The 19,777-nt window shown below is 40.2% G+C and overlaps 2 protein-coding genes across 3 annotated transcripts; one reads left to right on the top strand and one right to left on the bottom strand.

The window, feature by feature from the left end:
- Positions 1–98: 98 nt before the first annotated feature.
- LOC136439767 (lysophospholipid acyltransferase 7-like) lies at positions 99–19,480 on the top strand. Of its 2 annotated transcripts, none has more exons than XM_066435334.1 (8): positions 99–167; positions 6,788–7,010; positions 8,017–8,143; positions 9,329–9,524; positions 9,809–10,075; positions 10,663–10,750; positions 11,277–11,456; positions 17,051–19,480. In XM_066435334.1, the coding sequence occupies exons 2-8, from the start codon at positions 6,799–6,801 to the stop codon at positions 17,430–17,432; spliced, it is 1,452 nt and encodes a 483-aa protein (XP_066291431.1). In that variant the 5' UTR covers positions 99–167; positions 6,788–6,798; the 3' UTR covers positions 17,433–19,480. The 2 variants fall into 2 exon arrangements, with proteins under 2 accessions (XP_066291431.1, XP_066291432.1); XM_066435335.1 differs by lacking the exon at positions 17,051–19,480 and adding an exon at positions 13,463–15,613.
- On the bottom strand, positions 1,171–4,791 carry LOC136439768 (phospholipase A2 MALT0035C-like). Its single transcript, XM_066435336.1, has 3 exons — positions 4,603–4,791; positions 2,251–2,363; positions 1,171–2,104 (listed from the first exon to the last, which is right to left on the bottom strand). The coding sequence occupies exons 1-3, from the start codon at positions 4,617–4,619 to the stop codon at positions 1,968–1,970; spliced, it is 267 nt and encodes an 88-aa protein (XP_066291433.1). The 5' UTR covers positions 4,620–4,791; the 3' UTR covers positions 1,171–1,967.
- Positions 19,481–19,777: the final 297 nt, after the last annotated feature.

Genomic DNA, 19,777 nt, shown 5'->3' on the forward strand with positions numbered 1-19,777 from the left:
CAACTTTTGTCGGTATAAAGTCAGTAATTGGAATCATGGTCAACTGTACAAATGCCCCTATAGTCAAATGTAATATTCCACTGTAGGTTAAAGGTCGAGCAGAAATCAGGTGAGACCGGACTGGGAGGTTTGTTGTTATGGTGGGAGAAATATCGTCTATGAAACAGGTGTGATTTCAGAGATTTATTGCTTCAGTTTGTATATCTAGCTACTCGTCTTTAATACGGGTAGAAATACGTAAATAGCAGTTTCATATGGGTAATTGTCTCGTTTTTGATAAGACAAGACAATTAGTGAGAAAATCACCTGATGATCTGTTGTGTTCAGACTGTTGTTGAAAGAAGCACATTTTGCACTTCCTTGATAAGAACCAAGTAAAAGGAGGACATGAATATATAGCAGTGTATTTGAAAAGAAAAAAAAAGTTCAGTACTTTTGCCAAGAGGGTTATGTTGTCGGGAGCATTCATATGTGTGTGCATGTTTGTGTGAGTGAGTGTCTGTGTACATGTGTTGTGTGTGTGTCTATGTATATGTCTGTGTGTGTGTGGGGGGGGGGGGCATTAACATCTTGTCGTGGTACTGCAGCGGAAGGTCTGATTTTTGTATCTTCTGATCTGTCAAGCTGTAAGGTTGCCGAATTGGAGTGGTAAATAGCTCTCCCCTAGCAGCTCGTTCTGGAACTGCAGGGGCGCTTTTGTTTAAAATTTTGAGAGGATCGTCATAAAGTAGGTAGCCTTTACTGGTGATTGACATAATAAGATTCCAATTTTGGAAATCATGATGAAATTTGTATAAGCTTTTATTTGTGTATATAATAGTATACACTGTATACTACTATTTTTCAGTGGCAATTTATAGATTTGGGGCCAGGGAACAAAGGGAATTCAAGAAAACACATGTAAATTTTTTTCTACCTACTTGCGTATTTGGATTGTAAAACAAGGAAAACAATTATTCAACTTTCTAACGTATCCTAAGATGAGCAATTAGAATCAGCTCATTTAAAATTTTGTCTGATTTCTTTCATACTTTTATTGAAATAAGCAGGCAATGGTTGGATGGTCAAGGTTATCAGCAGATATAAGTTTTGCTTATGAAGGCCTCCTTTGCATTATTAACGAGGAAATACCATATCCAGAAAATCACCAAAATCTAAAAGCAATTCACATCAAATTCGAAGACAATTTAGTATGTACCGACTGTCAAAGTTCACCATGTAGCCATGACCACATAAGGAATGCAACACATTATGTGTCCAAACAAGCATACAAAGCTACATGTAAATAAAGGCATTGACTTGACTTGACTTGACACTGCCTTGGTTACTTCCTAACATTATTATGGTTTCTGGTCATAAATGGAAAACAGCTGGCTTAAAAGACATTTGATATTTGTGGTACCGTAGAGATCAAATCAAAGTTCAAACACCTTAGGTCACAAGTTGCAAACACCATATATGCTTACATGTAGTCTAGTACGTATAATTGCTTCATGGAGGTTTGTGTCCTTCAGACTTTTGTTGCATATTCATTATCATCATCATATTTTTTACTCTAAGCGTTGAAGCTTACACAAAGTTCATTATCGGGTTCCAGTTTTTCCTGTCATTCATCTTATCAGTCAGGTACAAACTCGAAAGATATAACATATAAGTTTATAACATTGTATATTCGATCTGCAGGTACATGTATATTCAATAATATATGTTCGCCTATGTCCTTAATTTGATGCACTGTGACTGTCCAGACAGCTCAAATCACAGCGCAGAAGAAAAGCGGATCCGCAGAAAAGAGCTAATTGCAACAGAACTGAGTTGACAGCCTACACTTACAGATGTGATTTTTGTGGAAGAGACTGCCATTCTCGTATAGGGCTGTTTAGCCATAGTCGATGCTGTAGGGCTGCTGTGAATTAGGATTTTACCATGGTCAATACTGACCGACGGAGGCCATATATATATATGTCCTATTTGCTATTGCACTTCCCATAGTTGTTCTTGTTGTACGGGTGCCTCGCATAGCAGTCTGCGAGCGTCTTGTCACAGGTGCAGAGCGCCATCTTACACTTCTTGTTGCTGGAAAACCACCACGAGGAAGTCGAAACTGTAGTAGAAAAAAGACATGATTCAATCACAGATCTAGAGTCGCTGTGGCTTGAATGCCTCACAGTGAAGCAAATACCTTAAGGAAAAATAGACAACAACAATGTCCATCGGAGTTCATGTCTCTATAACGGGTTTGATACTTACTGCATTTGATCTTGCGACGCTTACAGCGGAAGCTATAGCTGGCGGTATACGGGAACCAGGAGCCACAGTCTTTCTCCACACGCGTGTAGCACTCATCGTGCGCTTTGCAGCACCTATGATGAGAACAGTCAAGCTTTGAAAAGCACTTCTATACCTACTTCTTGTAGTTTTGTAAAAGTCTGGCCAGGCCCTACTTATGTTACATGTACTTTTCTCTCCCCCCTCCTCCTCTCTCTCACTCCAAATGTAATTTTTATCTAGTCCATGAAAAATGGAGATATTGTTATCTCCATGAAAAATGGAGATATTGTTTTGGGTGTGTCTGTGTGTGTGTTTGTCTGTCTGTTTGTTTGTCTGTTTGTGTTTCCGCACTACTATAGTCAGCATAACTCAGGAACCTCTTGATGGATTACGATGATATTTGGTATGTGGGCAGGTGTTGTGAAGCCGAAGTTCAAGGTCGATTTTGGGCCCCCTGGTATGTGACCTTGGTACTGCAGCGGAACTTCAATTTTTGTATCTTTTGACCTGGACGTGCTGTGGTCTTGATTTTTGGGTGGCAGATAGCTTGTGATGTAACAAAGAAGTGGTGTAGGTTTGGGCCCCCTAGCAGCTTCCTCTGGAACTGCAGGGGCGTTTTTGTGAAAATCTTCTAAGGAGAATAACTGAACAAAGGAACAACGGTTTCCGATTTCCATGATATTTAGTATGTAGGTAGCTTAGATAGAGATATACACAATGAGATGCAAATTATGCTAATTGGGAATTAATTTGCATAGCTAATGAGGAAAACCTATATTTGCAGTGTTTTCCATTATCAGACTCAAATACATGTAATGTATGTAGTGTATGGAAAGTGGAGCATCAACAGATACCGATTATGCAAATAAATTCCTAATTTGCATAATTAATGCAAAACACCATATCTAATCTAATTGGAAAATTATAGGATTGTCAATATGATACTTAGTATGCAGGTAGCTTAGATAGAGATATACACAATGAAGTGCAAATTATGCTAATTGTGACTTAATTTGCATAGCTGATGAGGAAAATCTATACTTGCAGTTTTTTCCATTATCAGACTCAAATACATGTAACATTTGTAGTTTATGGAAAGTGGAGCATCAACAGATACCAATTATTTGCATAATTAATGCAAAACACCATAATTCATCTGATTTGAAAATTATAGACCTGTCAATATTGCAACATATGTAAGTTAGATAAAGGTGTTTATGACCAAGCATAATTTAAGAATTTAAGTTAGATTTGTTAAATGTAATACGCCTAATGTACGCAATTCAGCATCCTTTTCTGAGGACGCTGCCATGTACTTCAGCGATGTATGAATGATCGAATCAATAAACTTACTATAAATAAATATCTTATGCAAATGTGTAAGTTATTTGCATGAATAGAATTGTTCATGGAGATATGAGGTCGTGGAACTCTTGTTTTGGGTGTGTCTATTTGTCTGTTTGTTTGTCTGTTTGTGTTTCCGTACCACTCCAGTCAGCATAACTCAAGAGCCTCTCGATGGATTACGATGATATTTGGTACGTGGGCGGGTGTTGTGAAGCCGAAGGTCAAGGTCGATTTTGGGCCACCTGGTATGTGACCTTGGTACTGAAGTGGAACTTCAATTTTTGTATCTTTTGACCTGGACGTGCTGTGGTCTTGATTTTTGGGTGGCAGATAGCTTGTGATGTAATAAAGAAGTGGTGTAGGTTTGGGCCCCCTAGTTCACAATGATGTTATCTCTTTCTCTCCCATCCTCTGACTCTATGAAGTCTATCTCTCCCTCTCCTCCCTTCGAGCAATTGCTCCCTCGCTCACACAAACACACACACTGTACCATCAAATAAATACCTGCGGCACACACCAGATACATGTACTTGTTCTAATCCTTCTAACCTTTGTCCTTAATAAAAGAATTCGAAACATCTGAAGATGATTTCATCAGGTTGGTAGAAAATAGGATATGGGAGATTCTTTATACACAACCAGGTATTGATCTCACCTGCTAATGTTTCGATGTCTATCAGACACCTTCTTCAGAGGTTCTGACTGGAGTACTGCTTCTCACCGCTATAAGTAGCCGATGTAGGTGGCGCTTTTACGGTGAGAACACTGTCTCAAATATGGCTAAGTTTTTGGGACAGTGTTCTCACCGCAAAAGCGCCACCTTCATCGGCTACTTATAGCGGTGAGAAGCAGTACTCCAGTCAGAAGCTCTGAAGAAGGTGTCTGAGAGACATCAAAACGTTAGCAGGTGAGATCAATACCTGGTTGTGTATAAAGAATCTCCCATATCCAGAATTCGAAACAGACAATTTAAAACAAACCCACTTATCGACACCGTCCATGGGCTCACCGCCCCCTCCAAACCCGCACCAGCAGCCGTAACCGTTGTAATCTAACGGGTTTCGCCGGGTGGTGCAGTAGATCAGTCGCCCGAGGTGGTAGGCGTTGCGGTTCGTTTTGTTGTTACCTTCATCGCCCGCAACATTTGTGACAAACACTGAAAGTGATATCCAGGGAGTTCATGTATGAATGTTGAATAAAAGGACTGGTGCACAATTTTTACAGGTTATCCATAGTCATTTTTGTAAGGGGGTGATTTTAAGATGGGACCTTTGTTATGTTGCATGAATGTCAATAAGCATGTGGATGTGTAAGATATTGCCCATGTCTTTTTGTATCTTGTTACCTTATACTAATTAATGACTGGTGGGCTACCATATAATGTCCTAACCGAGGGATGTCTCTAGCCCAAGCTAGGTGCTCACTTACACTTGATTCGAGTGAGGAAATCGGAGGTGTAAAGTGCCTTTCCCAAGGCCACAACATCGGGACCTGTCACTATCAGCTTCTGAGTTAACAACCCTAACAACAAGGCCACCGTGCCACCACCAGTCCGTCAGAGTGCTACGTAGCTGCTTCTGTTGCCAAAAGTCATTTGACCCACAAATTCAAGATGGTGGAAGGCGAATGAAACGTTTTATGTAACCTTTGACCTGCTATCTGTATCTGGGGTAGGGGTTAAAGAATTGTGCGGCCGAAATCTTTCACCGTTTGTAAAAACTTGTAATTAAAGGTGAGTGCCAGCGAGGCATAAACTTTACTACTATGATGATGCGCATGACCTTTACAGCTGCCTGCCGGGGTGAGTCGGCTGCAGTTCCATATGACCCTGTATGACCCCATTTAAAAGAGGGCGTTAAAATGTTAAAATACCAGAACTTTTTTTTATTTTCAGTTATTTTGTGGCTTTTACCCTCGACTTCAAGTCAACATATTCTTTTGTCACGATTTTGTAGCGTACCCTACTGTGCTTTTATCCGCGTTGATGTCAGTCATTTTGAGGTCCTTAACTATAGAAATCCCCATCAGCGAAAAACTGTTCTGCTACCTTGACATGTCAGCTGGCAGGTATGGTATGTGTGAAAAGGCAATGGCTCATGAGTAAAATGCCCACTGCCCTGTGGGCATTCTAGCTATACAAATGTGGTAAACCTAAAAACAAGACTGCGTCACACAGATCCATATGAAATGTCAACGTCTAACGTAATACAGTTGTAGCAATACGAGCCCAGAAGCTAGACTTAAGCCTTTGAAAACTAAAACCCAGTGAATTCAGGAACACTGAGAGAAAAGAAACAGTCTAACGATTTTGATGATAAGGAAATGTTTTTCCTCGAACGTTGTGTATTAAATTATTCCCGGGCTACTTCGCCTCCTGTTTCTGCCGAAAGGATTTACGGAACGACTCCTACTTACCTGCAATAAATGATAGTGTCACTGCTATGTATATCATAGCAGCCATCCTGTTTAGAGCAAACATGGCTGGAAACTTCCGTACGAAATGTCGCTGTTGTAATGTCAGGAGTTCCACGGAGCTGTGTACAACGGATAAATGGTCCGTACGGTCTTGATGAATGTATCCGACGATTCTAAATCTTTCAATTCTAATCTGTCACCGTGGATTAAGATATCTCCTTGACGATGTCCAAAACGTACTGTAAAACGCTGTTTATGGTGACTACGTCTTTTGATCATGAGCATCAAGGTAGGGCGTGAATAAAATTTAGTGAAGAGGTTTGACGGGTTCATTATTAAAACATGCCTGAGGCGTAAATCCCCATGACAACTCAAACGTCGACTGCATTCTTTACTACCACCTACACTTGTACTCTCAGGTTGTTGCCTCTGTGAACAAAGGTTTTGCTACCTCGCTATAACTCTAAGGTTATGTTTTTGGTAGCATTTCTGTGTGTGTGTTCATGTGTGTCTGTGTTTGTGTGTGTGTGCATGTGCATGTGTGTATATGTCTATTTTTGTGTCTGTCTATGTCTATGTATGTATGTGTGTGTGTGTGTGTGTGCATGTGTTTGTGTGTATGTATGTATGTGGGTGTATGTGTGAACATATATCTTGCTCTATCTTAAGGTACAGGCAAGAAGAAGATCATGTTGATTGATGAGTCGGTTCATTTAAGAAAAAGAACATCATCTTGTCCTATCTTAATGTACAGGTAAACAGAAGATGTCCCCCGATGAGCTGATCTATCTGGGCCTCCTGGTGCTGAGCATCCCCCTGGGGGGTCTGGTGCGGCAGGTGAGAGAGCCCACCTGGCGGAGAGCCGTCGTGTTCGCTGTCGGAGCCGGCCAGGTGCTGCTCACCTGCAGATGGGACACCTTGCACTCCCTGGTCACCATCCTCGGAACCTTCACCATCTTAAAGACAGCAGGACCAAGGTCATTATGTCTCCTTCAACTTCTAGTAGTCATTGATATGTGCAAAAGATACAATGTAGTTGCTCAAGCAACTGGTTAAAATTTGAGACAGTCAGATGTTTCAGATAAAAAAATGAAATAAATAAAATTAAATTTTTTTTTCATCCAGTTGCTTGTCTAATTTTGGCGTATCTTATTACAGTCAAACTTGTCCATCCAACCAACTCTATCCTACAACCAACTCTTGTCAACAACCACATTCAGACGGTCCCGTCCGATTTTACATAGTAAGTTAACTCTTTCAAGCAACCAACTGCAGGCTTCAACCAGCAACCACTTCCTCATGGGCCTCAGGGGTCATAATGTGTAGATTTTACACTCCATTCAACAACAAAATGATTGACAGCGGCAATCAGTCCAGCGAGCATTTCAATAAAAGATTCTACAGTCGACGGCAAGCTTGTGTTTATGTAGCAACAAATGTAGAACAAATTGAATTAAATGTAGCAACAAATGTAGAACAATGGAGACACAAATCTCAATGTAAACATTCATTGTAAGTACAAAAAAGGTTTTGTACATGTACCCGAAAAATCTTTTGTTATGTTAAGGTTTATTGGCAATGTAATCGACAGTGCATTGTAGTCTTGTAGACAACAACAGTTTAGTTTGTTTTTTCTTGTATATACTGTATTTCTTCACTTGTCTTGTAATTTTACATGCATAACAGGCAGATAAGTGCTATATATGCTAAGTATTTATGCAGCCTCATTTATGCCCACAAAATCAGCAAACCGACCCGTTAACTATGTTAGATAGTTGTTGCCACACAATGTACCGTGTATGGTTGTCTTGCAATAAAGCTCTTCTTCTTTTACACAGGACCTGTCACCTGTTGACTTTGATATGGAATTCTGTACAATACAAGTTGCTGTTTCCCATCCTTTATGTACAGGACTTGTCAGCTATTGACGTTTGATAAGAGATTCTGTACATTATAAGTCTCTGTTTCCCATCTTTCATACAGGACCTGTCACCTGCTGACCTTTGTCTGGTGCTTCGGCTACCTGGCGTTCTTCCGCACCTGTCACCTGTTCCACCTGCCGTCCCCTGCAGCTGTCGCCAACGCTGTGCAGCTGGTGCTCACGCTCAAGGTCACAATCGTTTCAGGCCTTTCTTAGAATAGTTAGATTGAAAGAAAAATAAGGTCAAACTTGTTCAGGCAACCACCTGGCGTAGGCAACCACCTGGCATAGGCAACCACCTGGCGTAGGCAACCACCTGGCATAGGCAACCACCTGACGCAGGCAGCCACCTGATGCAGGCAGCCACCTGATGCAGGCAGCCACCTGATGCAGGCAGTCACATTAAAGCAGTCCCGTCTATTTTTCCATACTTAAACCCACCCAGCAACCATTTTTCCTCAGTCCCTTGAGTGGTTGCTGTGACAGGTTTGACTGTATTTTTTAATTTCTCACAAGTTAAAAACACGATGTACAGTTTCAAGTGCAGGGTGAGGACCAAGAGACCAAGATGGTGTATAGATGTCTCTCCCTTGTCTGAATCTAATAGTTCAAACAAATAAATGAGAGCAGAAGGTTGAGTAACAGTGATGATGGTGTTCGTCCATCGTTGTCAATAAAGCAGTATACAGCATAATATTACATAACAAATTTTGATATGATATATCACATAACAAAATATTACGTAAGTAGCCTCATAGTCAAGCTCCTGGTTCCAATTAATTGCTAACTGAGAGACCCCAGTTCAATCCTGGGTCAGGTCATCTCGGTTGGAGCTGCACTCTTATTTCGGAAGGGACGTAAAATGGGTATTCAAGAAGGTGCCCCAAGCAAGTTAAAGGGGAAGGGCTAGCAACCGCTCCCTGTGAAATTGTAACCCTGCAACTGAAACAGCAAGAAAACTTGCTGCCCTGTGCTGTACTACAAGGTTCCGAACAAACTAATCTAGTAAGATGTATGACAAATATTTTGTAATTGTTGACCTCATCGCTAATAATGTCATTTGTGATGCAATCAGCTCTCAACATAAACCCTCGACCGTTTTGTGTGTGAGACAATTTTGTATAACTTTCATGCTCAACAATTGTACATGATAGAATGTATGGCAACTTGTACAACATTTCTACCCTACAAAAGACCATGTTGTACAAGGTGAAACAACAATACTGTATACTTTTTCAGTCTTTGGTAGAATTTAACATCTACTACTAGTACTTCACTTTCTTACACTACATACTGCCTTACATTGTATATTTACAATGCAGGGATTATCACATGTCAATATTCAGTTTAATTTACTCCTTACTTTACTTACAGCTGAGTAGTGTTGCCTTTGACATCAGAGACTCCCACCTAGCAGAGAAGTCCAGGAAAGATGGGAACGACAACTCTGCGGACGGCGGGGCAGCACAGGAAGGGACCAGACACAAAACTGCTGAACAGGAGTTCCTCCCTGTCCCCTCGCTGATAGACCTGTTCTGTTACTCCTACTGCTACATTGGAGTGTATACTGGTAAAGTATTTTCATAATTTCAAACTCATACACTACAGGGACTTCTTTTATGAATTACAGTCATGATAATAAATGGCCTTAACTTTCAATCACTAATTTTGCACTTGTTGGTGTCTGGATAAGGCAATGGTAGTCTGTACAGTGTAAACTCCCGCTGTGATGTGTTTTGTTGTATTGTGTGCTTGTAACAAACTTTTGACTTTGAACTATTCTAAGCTACAGTTTGAATTCTGTTCTATTAACAGCCCAAAATACCTGTCCATTGTTTTCCTTTACCCTCCCAGGCCCCTTCTACAAGTACAAAACGTACCACGACTTCATCCATCAGGAGAGACCCTCCTCCATTCCTGTCATCCAACCCCTCCTGGACCGCGCCAAGTGGATGCCTCTGACGGGGGGTGTTTTCCTGCTGGCCTCGCGGTACTTCCCCATTGCGTACGCACACACGGAGGAGTTCTACGCGAGCTCGGGCGTCCCGTACCGCCTGTGGTACATGCTGGGGATGTTCCTCGTGTTCCGCATGAGGATGTACTCTGCATGGATCCTCGCAGGTTGGTTGCTGCTTTTTGGTTGATCTATTAGTTGATGAAAAGGTCAAAAAGATAAGGTAGTCCCGTAAGGAAAGGGATCTCGAACCAGTTTAGCTCAAATGAACTCAATGAACAGATGAGCTACTCTTCCACTGGTCGTGACAGGAAGACAGACGCTATGTACAGTATTTACAGGTTCATTGTACCGGGGAAATTCCCCTAGCTCTTTTCGATAAGCACAATGAACATTGGACCGCGGCTTAACATCCCGTCCTAAGGACTGCAATCTTTAACGGTAGTGTGCATGTCGGGTGAGCAACACAGCCGGGATCAAACCCGGGGCTTCTAGTTCCAGAGGCAAGATCGCTAACCACTGGACTATGCGTGCTAACATGCCTTTCTGATGCCGTAGGGGCAGTCGGTTGTTATTCACTGTGTCAAGGGCATGGTGTTGGAAGGTGTCCTTTTTACCTTGTACTTTTACCTCCCCAACCAAAGTCAGGTACCCATTTTTACACCTGGTCCAGTGTTTATTGGATGTCCCTGTAGTTCAACTTGTAGCAGTCTCACTGTTGTTCCAATGATTGTGCTCGATAATCCCCCTCCAGAATGTTCCTGCATCACAGCTGGGCTGGGGGCGTATGAGGAGTGGAGGAAACCCAAGTGTGGCCAGGGACCAACCATCAAAGGGATGCCGTAAGTCACTGAACAATTCATAGCTTATCATAAGTGCATTGGAGAGACTGTGACATATGCAGCATTTACACGTACCATGTGTCAATGGGTTGAAGAAGACATCATTAGTGAAAATGTTTTCAACAATTGATTTTCTCCAATCCCAACTTCTTTCTGCCTTATGCATGTGCATTTATGGATGTGCATGTGCATTAAGAGAGGACCAGGCTATTATAAATCCTCTGATTTTTTGCTTTTTTTTGTCTAGAACATACATTTTCTTCCGGTATACATGAATGTTGCAAAATTGGCTTTGTTACTGTGATAGCGAACCTGAGGACTCGCTACAACTTTGACACAATAAAGAACGAGGACATGTGCAAATTAACTCATCATTTGCTATTTGTACAGTTTATGCTCTTTCTTAAGATATTAACTCCTTGGTTACAGCAAACCTGATGACAAATCACCACAAAAAGCTCGCTACAACTTTGAGACAATAAAGAACGTGGACATCTACTGAAAAATATTACCTCTTTGGTTACAGCAAACCTGAGGACAAATCGCCACAAGAGACTCGCTACAACTTTGACACAACAAAGAACGTGGACATCTACTGGGTTGAGCTCGGCACGACGATCCGTAGCGGCATGAAGTACTGGAACATGACTGTGCAGTACTGGATGGCAGAGTACATCTATAGGCGGGTGCCGCACAAGACCTTCAGGTAACGTCTTCCTCCTTATCCCCCTCACACAACTCACCTGCCCCACTCACCTGAGTAACACACCTGGCCTGTCTACAGCCTGGTTTCATCTTGAAATTTTAAAGTTACGTAGTTCTTATAGGTTTACAACAATACATATTAACCATTTCTCTCACAGTGACTATATTATGCCCATTTCTTCCTCTTGTCTTCTTTTGTCTCATAATCCTTTGTTGCAATTTTTTTCCTTCTGTTGACCATCTTGGGTTGAAAGGCGATCAGAAACTTTGACGATTCAGTCTTTTTCCATATTTTCCAGTCTCCTTTTCACCTGATCTTGTTCTCTTGTTAAGACGATTTTTTACCTAGTTTTTCAATCAATTTTCTAGATAATTTTTTCGTCTGTTTCTCTCTTTTTTTGTAAATGTATGATTAATTTCTTTCCTTTTATTCAATCCTTGTATCTATTTAACTTAAGTTAACTTTGTGAATCCTTTTTTCTCCTTCTTGAGATAGACCTACAATCTACCTGTCTACCTTGGTTCCAGTTTTCAATGGGCGTATATTAATCCACTCTAACTGATTACTGACATTTATGCTGCCTGCCAGTTTTAAACTTTATACAAATGTAACAACAAAACTCTATCAAACCTGCCCTCTGTATCATGCTATGTCAGCTGTTCATCAGATTGGTCCAAGTTCTTCACATAAAAAAGGCAATGCAATATTGACGATGACTTAATTATATAGTACCATTGCCAATTTGGGTCTGCACAAGGAACATTAAAAAGAGCAAAAAAACATAAATTTGAGAAAATTGTGTATCATTCTCTTCATCATTTATTCCTATTGGTCCGCAAAGTTATCGATTTCCAACTTTCTAACTACTCCTGTGCATCAAACTATCTGCTGTAGTAACGTTTTGAAATTTAAATTTTTTTTATGTCGTTAATCTGACGCATGGGGATGTCTCTGTAGCTCAACTGATAGCAGCCTTACAGATGAGGTCCTGGTTCAACTTAGTTGCTAACCAGGAGACCTCGGTCCACATCCTCGGACAGGACAAAATTCTCATTTGGGGCTGCACCCATCTTACCCATCTAAAGGACGTAAAATGGTATTCCCGTGTTTGAGAAGGTGCCTCGAGTATGTTAAAGGGAGGGATTAGCAACCCCTCTCTATAGAAATGTACCCAGGCCTGCTACTGAAAGAAGGAAGCTTGCTGCCCTACAGGGTTTTAGCTAGGATTTATAGACAATGGGTCCAAAAATGGGGGTGGGGGTGGGGGGATGCTGTGAGGCGGGGGCTAGGTGTGTTCTAGACTAAGTCTTATCATACTTTTAGCAGACCATTTTAAGCACTAAAAACTGGTTGTTTAGGACCCTCTCTGTCTTACAATGGGCTCTATGGATTAACAATTTCATGGTAGCTTTGCATGTCAATCAGTTTCCATGCTGTCCCAGTGTCTGGTAGGACTAAAAAAGCATCAGTGACACTGTAACACAGTAACATGTGTCTGTAATTACCAGGGAAACAGAGGGTCCTCGGTGCGTCCAGCTGAAAAAGAGGGCGTCCAATTTTCTTGTTATTTTAGTATCATGCGTCCAATTGACGCATGGACGCATGCCTAGCTAGAAGCCTGCTGCCCTATGTGACACTAGGCACTACAAGGGTCTGAACAAACGAATCTGACACACTGACATAGCTGTGTGAGGGCAGGTATAATTCTAGTTAGTTAATATGATTATCTATTTTGTTATGCAATGATCGGAGAGCGAGGAAGTACAAGACTTAACCGTACGATGACGTACCACTCACCCAACCAGCAGCATGGATAACCACCTCACACTGCATGTACAGGCACGCCTACCAACCAGAAAACGCAACGACACCCCTTACAGTGCTAACCCCTTCTTAATTTGCATGTGTTTCATTTCCGTTTGACGTTTTACGTCTCTTTGTTGACTTGGTTTTCTTTGTCGTGACCTACCCTGTGTGTTTTTGTTCCCTTTCCTAATCCCTCCCAGGTTTCCTGTGGTGTTTGTAGTGTCCGCGTACTGGCACGGTATACACGGCGGATACTACCTATTTTTCCTTTCCGTCGCGCTGATGCAATTTGTCGAGGTCAAATGCGACGCCGCCTTCAAGTCCCGACTCTCGCCCGAATCCACGGCTGCGAACGTTTACGGGTTCGTGAGCTGGTTCCTGAAGTATCGAGCGGGGGAATACTACACTATGGCCTTCCTTCTACTAACCATCGCGGACGGACTACGGTGTTGGCAGGCTGTGTACTTCTACACTCACGTTCTACATGTCGTCCTACTTGCACTAGCATATATAGTCGGCGGTGGTGGTGGTCACCAGGAAAAGAAGAAGGAAAAAATTAATTAATTGTAATAATGTAATACTCTATATTAACTATGTTGTAGTACTACCTAATACTTAATCTAACGGGTTGGTAAAAAGAATTATGCCATTTTGTAAGAATCTGTGTGCTGTGACCTAACAAGTCTATTAGATTTTAGAGAAAGATTTTTATGAAAGAAATTTTTTTGTGGTACGTTTACTTCTATACCAATACTAACTTCTTCAACCTTTCCTTAAGTTTAGATAAATGATAGCCTATCACTAAGTACGTTTTGTATTCAGTCACAACCATTATATAATAATAGTAACTACTAACCCCAAGCGGGTAGAGTGTTCGCCTTGCATACTGTAGGTCGTGAGTTCGATCTCCGGCCGGGTCATACCAAAGACTTAAGAAATGGTACATATTGCTTTCTCTGCTTAGCATACATAGCACTCAGCATTTGGGAAAGAATATGGAAGTTAAACACGCACCACTACCGGTGGACTAGCCCCCTGCTGTAGTGATTGCACAAAGTTGTGTGGCCCAAGGGCTACTGAAACGGAGATGGGCGCCGACCTATGCACCATTGGTGCGGGAAGGAACTTTGACTAATCCCAAACCCGCTTTTGAGCGTGATGTCTGGAACACACGTAGCACATTAGCAGGACATAATGTGAATGCGCGAGACTCTAGGCGATTAGCCTGGCAAGTGACGTAAAATGTCAATCAATAATTAGTGGCAAGGTCAACTGTCAACAACAAACTACATGTATACACCGTCTAACCCTTGACTGGCATGGTACCTCAGCTACAATGTATTATCAGGCAATAGTAACATTGTCTCTAGTTATGATAGTATTCATTGCGGTATCTGTTGAATGTTCGGTCAACATTAAGCAGCATCAGAATTTCGTCAGTTGCATACAGTTTCTTTTCCAACACAATGTTTAGAAACTATACTATTAGACACAACGACATGTTCTGTCAACATGCTGCTAGCATGTATTTCAAGATAGTGACATCAGAATGCATCATTGGGCCACACCAATTTAATTTCTTGGTTAACGGATTTTTATTTAAAAAAAAAAATTTGAGAAAAAAAAAATTCATGAAAACAGAAGGCTGGGCCAGCCTCCTGTTTTCATGATTTTTTTTTTTCAAAAATTTTTTTTTTTTGGAAAATAAAAATCCATTAACCAAGAAATTAGATTGGTGTGGCCTTGGGGAGCAATTGCAAAACACAACGGGTGTTCCCCTTGAATTTTTGAATTTCAGAAGATGGCCCTGTGCTTCGGAATCCTTTGATTCACAATACATTGATCCTCTCAGCAAACTAGGATTTCCAGTAATATGTCTCCGTTACAAAATGGCATTTTTTTCTGCCAACCCTCAATTATACAAGTGCAATATTAATTCCTAATTGACTTAAACACAGTTACTGTACTGATTTTCACAGTATCGATTGTAAATGTGTACAGTACAGTATGTATCTTAATTTGAAATTGGTGTCTAGATTTGTTTAGAAATGACTTAAGTCTTGTTTCACCCACAATCTGACACATTTTTTGCATAAAGGTATGTGGAAAATACTCTTGTGTGTTAGAGATGCTTTTCTCATGTCATGAAGGTAAGAAACTATACCAATTTCCACCAGGTAAGAAACCAATGTTAAACTACTGTACAGTTTAATTGTGTTATCTGCAATACCAGGAATATTCAATAGTTTCGAAATGTTTTTGAAAGTGCCTTTAACAAGTTTTTCTCACCGACAGATTGATTATTACTGCTTTTGATTTGAATTTAGCTAATATATATAAGTTGGTAAGTGCTTTAAAACAGGTATTATCACAGATTTCCATTTACTGTAGGTATTAACACGGAATAAGGACGCATTAATTGCCTTACAAATACAGGGGAATAAACGAACCACGAAAATGATAAAGTTTACCACTTAGCCATCTATAGATAGATTAGTGTAGCCTTAGGATGAAATGAAGTGTCCTAGACTAAATCTTTAGTACAGATGAATTATCTTGGTGACAAAAATAAAATTGTGTAACATTACATGTAGTTTAGAAAATTATGTGACATTGTGAAATTAAAAGAATCTGAACAAAAAATTGTTTAATTTGTATGATATGTGTAATGTTAGATTTAGACCAAATTAAAGGTCAGAGTTGATCAACAGTTTGACATGTAGCTGACGCAGGAAATGATGCGAGGATATACGTCAGCTGTTCCAGGAATTTTCTGTCAGGATCAGGTGATGAATTCTCCATTCTTTGCCAGTCAATCTATATGACGATGCTTGTGAGAAAATGCATTCTGATCCATACTTACTAATACTAGCAAGGAAATGCATACTGATCACTGAATATAATACATGTATAACTACACCTGCTGGGTATCTTTTTGCCACCTGATCTCACACTGTGCTCATCTTGAATGATTGTTCTATAATATTTCTCAATCAAAGTTTACCAGATAACAGGCATGAAAGCATGAACCTCTTTGAAAACCCCTTGTAATTTGAGATGTCTTGTTGTATACGTAACTGCTACCGCATGTTGAAAGTTGATATGAAGCTTTTGCCAAAGGCAACCTCATATTTTGCATCTGATATAAGAAAATTTAAAGCGATCTCTTGCACTTGCTTTATGGTGTACATGACTTTAATAATCTGACTCTGCATGTGATATGATATGAATTTGCTGCCTTAAATGCTTGGATTTTTTTTTGCTTGCTTGCTTGCCTGCATTGCTCTGAAGAATTGCTTTCACTCTGGCTGCATTTTTATGTAAGCGCTAACTGAAACCAAGTTTTATACCAGTCCTGTATTCAACGACAGCAAGCATTACCTTTAAGCCTTGGAAAAAAAGTTGGAATAATCTTTAGATATTGAGGGTGCCCCTGCCCATTGAATTCCTTCTGTTTGTGTAGTGTTACTAAAATTCTCCAGAAATACAATGTCCTATTATAGCATTTGCGTATTGATTTTAGTTTCAGAAAAATTATCAAAATTTGCAATTTGTCATGAAAATGATGTTTTTATTCAACAAATTTGTGATGCTCACTGGCTTCATCAAAAGTCACACATATCATGTACAGTGGTAATTCAACCTCCCATTTTGAAAAAAAATTGAAAAATACTTTTATTTAAAAAAAACCCTTCCCCATTTCCCTTAGAGTCCTGATCTAATGCTTGCTGTCATTGGCTGCAGTGAAGTGGTGAAGTGTATTTATCGCCTTTATGCATGTTTTGCAGGGTGGCCACCACGATGCTCCTGAGTGCCTATTGGCACGGCTTCCACCCTGGCTACTACCTCAGCCTGATGACCATACCCCTCTCCCTCTGGGTCGAGACAGAAGCTAGCACCACATTCCGCACACGGCTCGGCATTCACGGCCAGCGAATCTGGGACTGGCTTCACTGTGTTCTGAAGATGCGGGCTTATGACTACATGTCGGTGGGATTTTTGCTGCTGTCCTTCGAAGCCACCACAAAGTATTGGCACTCTATTTGTTACATCTACTATGTTTTCTGTGCTGTAGTCCTTGCCCTGTCCTACTGCTGCAAGCAGAACGGCTTGGGCCACATGCACAATGCCAGCAGGAATGATACAGCTGTCAAAAAGATGTCAATGTGATGATGTACTAATCTCCAAACAGATGTAAGGATGTGGCTCAGTCTCTGTTTTACATTGTGTTTTTGCAACATTAATAGTACATCTTTCTAGTAAATAACACTTGCCTCCTGGAAAATTCTTTTCCTAAAGTGATAAAAAGCATAGCAGGAGGGCACTCCAAAGAAAACAAGCACTATGATTACATATCTGACAGGTTTATCATTGGGCTGTAATGTTCTATTAGTCAGTATCAATGATGTATACACATGGTGCTCATTGGGTACAAGGGAGTAAGCATTACAAAACCAACGAAAGGACCCAGGCAATATCATATCGGCTAGTTGTATCAAAGGCCCTGTAATATCAGCCTGAATACCACAACTTCACTAGTTTTATTCTTCCCTTCTTCACTCATTAGTGAGAACGATTAAGAGGACCCATGCAGCGTAAAATTAACCAGGATGGCACCAAGGCCATCTCATATCATGAATACCATGAATGTCGTAGAACTTGTGAATGATGTGTTTTTTTACTTTTCTCTTAAACACTTTGCCTCGTGTTGAAAACTGTGTTCTTTTGCAAAATGTTATTTCAACAGAATTTGGGACTTCTTTATACTGTATTGCTTTTGTGCATACACAATGCAAATATATTTACGATTGTAGCTGTTATTATATTAAGGAGCCTCCAGAATGGTGTTTGTTGTAGTACATGGGTTTAGAATTGTAATAATAAAGTGTTTGGTTTTGGGTAGTTGTATTTTAACAGGTGGTTTTACTTTGAACTTTAATTTTTTAATGTTCAAGTCACATTCTAGATTTATTTTGAGGAAGATTCTTAGGAAAGGTGGGAAAATGTGAAAGTACATGACATTTAAGTACAATCTCTTGTCTTGGTTACGGTATCAAGAAACAAACGTTAAGATATCAAGAAGCTAAACGTGACAATCAAGAAAAGTTTTTTTTTCCAACCTTTATTTTTTGTGCAGAACCTTTATTTCCAACACATATCTGTGATATCTATCCATCAAAAACTTAATTAGTGCCACCAGCGTTTAGTAACATTAATATCATGTAATTCTCATCTGCTTCTGACTTTCAAAATTTAACATCAGCATATTTCCAGTGGATGCCCCAAAACTGCCAAATCAAAAAAAATGCAGCATCAGTAATTCACAAGGTATGCACACTTCAGATACTAGTATCCAGGTGTTCAAGACTTTCTTCAGAAAGTCGCAAAAAACACTTGATTTTTTTTAAAATGTGGAAGTCTTGGGGTAACCAGAAGAATTATGAGAATTAACATTACTACATGTAAGTATGTTGATATTTAGAGATGCCTTGAGATATTGAAGCTGTTATCATAATGTAAATTATCTGTGCTTAATTATCGAAATATGAAACCAATACCTTATGTAATGGCATATTTCTTAGGATACAGATGGCTTTATGGTTATAAATCTATATTGATATTTAGAAATGTTTTTAGACAATAAAGGACATTTCAGTTTGCTTTCTACCACATATCAAGAAGTCATGATCCTCCTAACGTTTCAACAGTGTATAATTACACTTAAACTGTCTTGTAAAACTGTGCAATATGTAACTGTGTGGTGCTGCTATGTTCTTCTGCAAGTGTAATTTGTGCCATGGGAAACATGATGAAATGTTATTGGTGCATTATTGTTGTACAAGAGCTAAGAGTTCATAATTTAGAGTGATGTGACCCATGCTAACAGCACCGTTGTGAAATGATATTGCGAAAACTTCTATTGACCAGATCGCAGTCTATTTTCGGAAGTTAAGAAGTCAAGAATTGAATTTATGAGTGTCTGAGAAACCATGATGGACCAATGGGTATATACAGATATATATTTGTGATGGCAAAATGTAGAAATACCGTATCTGAGCTGTGGTGTCGCTGTTTTATTAGCTTGACTATGAAAATGTGACGTATTTGAATAGATCTTGATATAATATGGCCATATCTGTCTGTCAAAAAGGCCAGTGTGTCGTAAAATACTTGTACACTCGTGGTGATATTTTTGTGGTGTTGTAACATTCCAGAGTGACGAATAAAGTAGCCAGCTGGGCAAACAAATTGTACTTGTTTCTTTGTGTGGCGTGTAGGCATTTTCTATATTGTGTCGTGCGAACATTAGTACGGGAATAGCTTGGTGCGTGCTTGGTCCAGTGGTTAGTGGCCCTGCCTCTGGAACCAGAAACCCCGGGTTCGATCCCGGCTGTGTCGCTCACCCGACATGCGCGCTACCGGAAAGGGTCGCAGTCCTTAGGACATGACATTTCTGAAACAAGGTTGAACTGTAATTTCCAACCCACAAGAAATGGACATACCCACGTTTTCGC

The sequence above is a fragment of the Branchiostoma lanceolatum genome, chromosome 8, assembly GCF_035083965.1.
Source record: "Branchiostoma lanceolatum isolate klBraLanc5 chromosome 8, klBraLanc5.hap2, whole genome shotgun sequence".
In the NCBI taxonomy this organism is placed as follows: domain Eukaryota; kingdom Metazoa; phylum Chordata; class Leptocardii; order Amphioxiformes; family Branchiostomatidae; genus Branchiostoma; species Branchiostoma lanceolatum.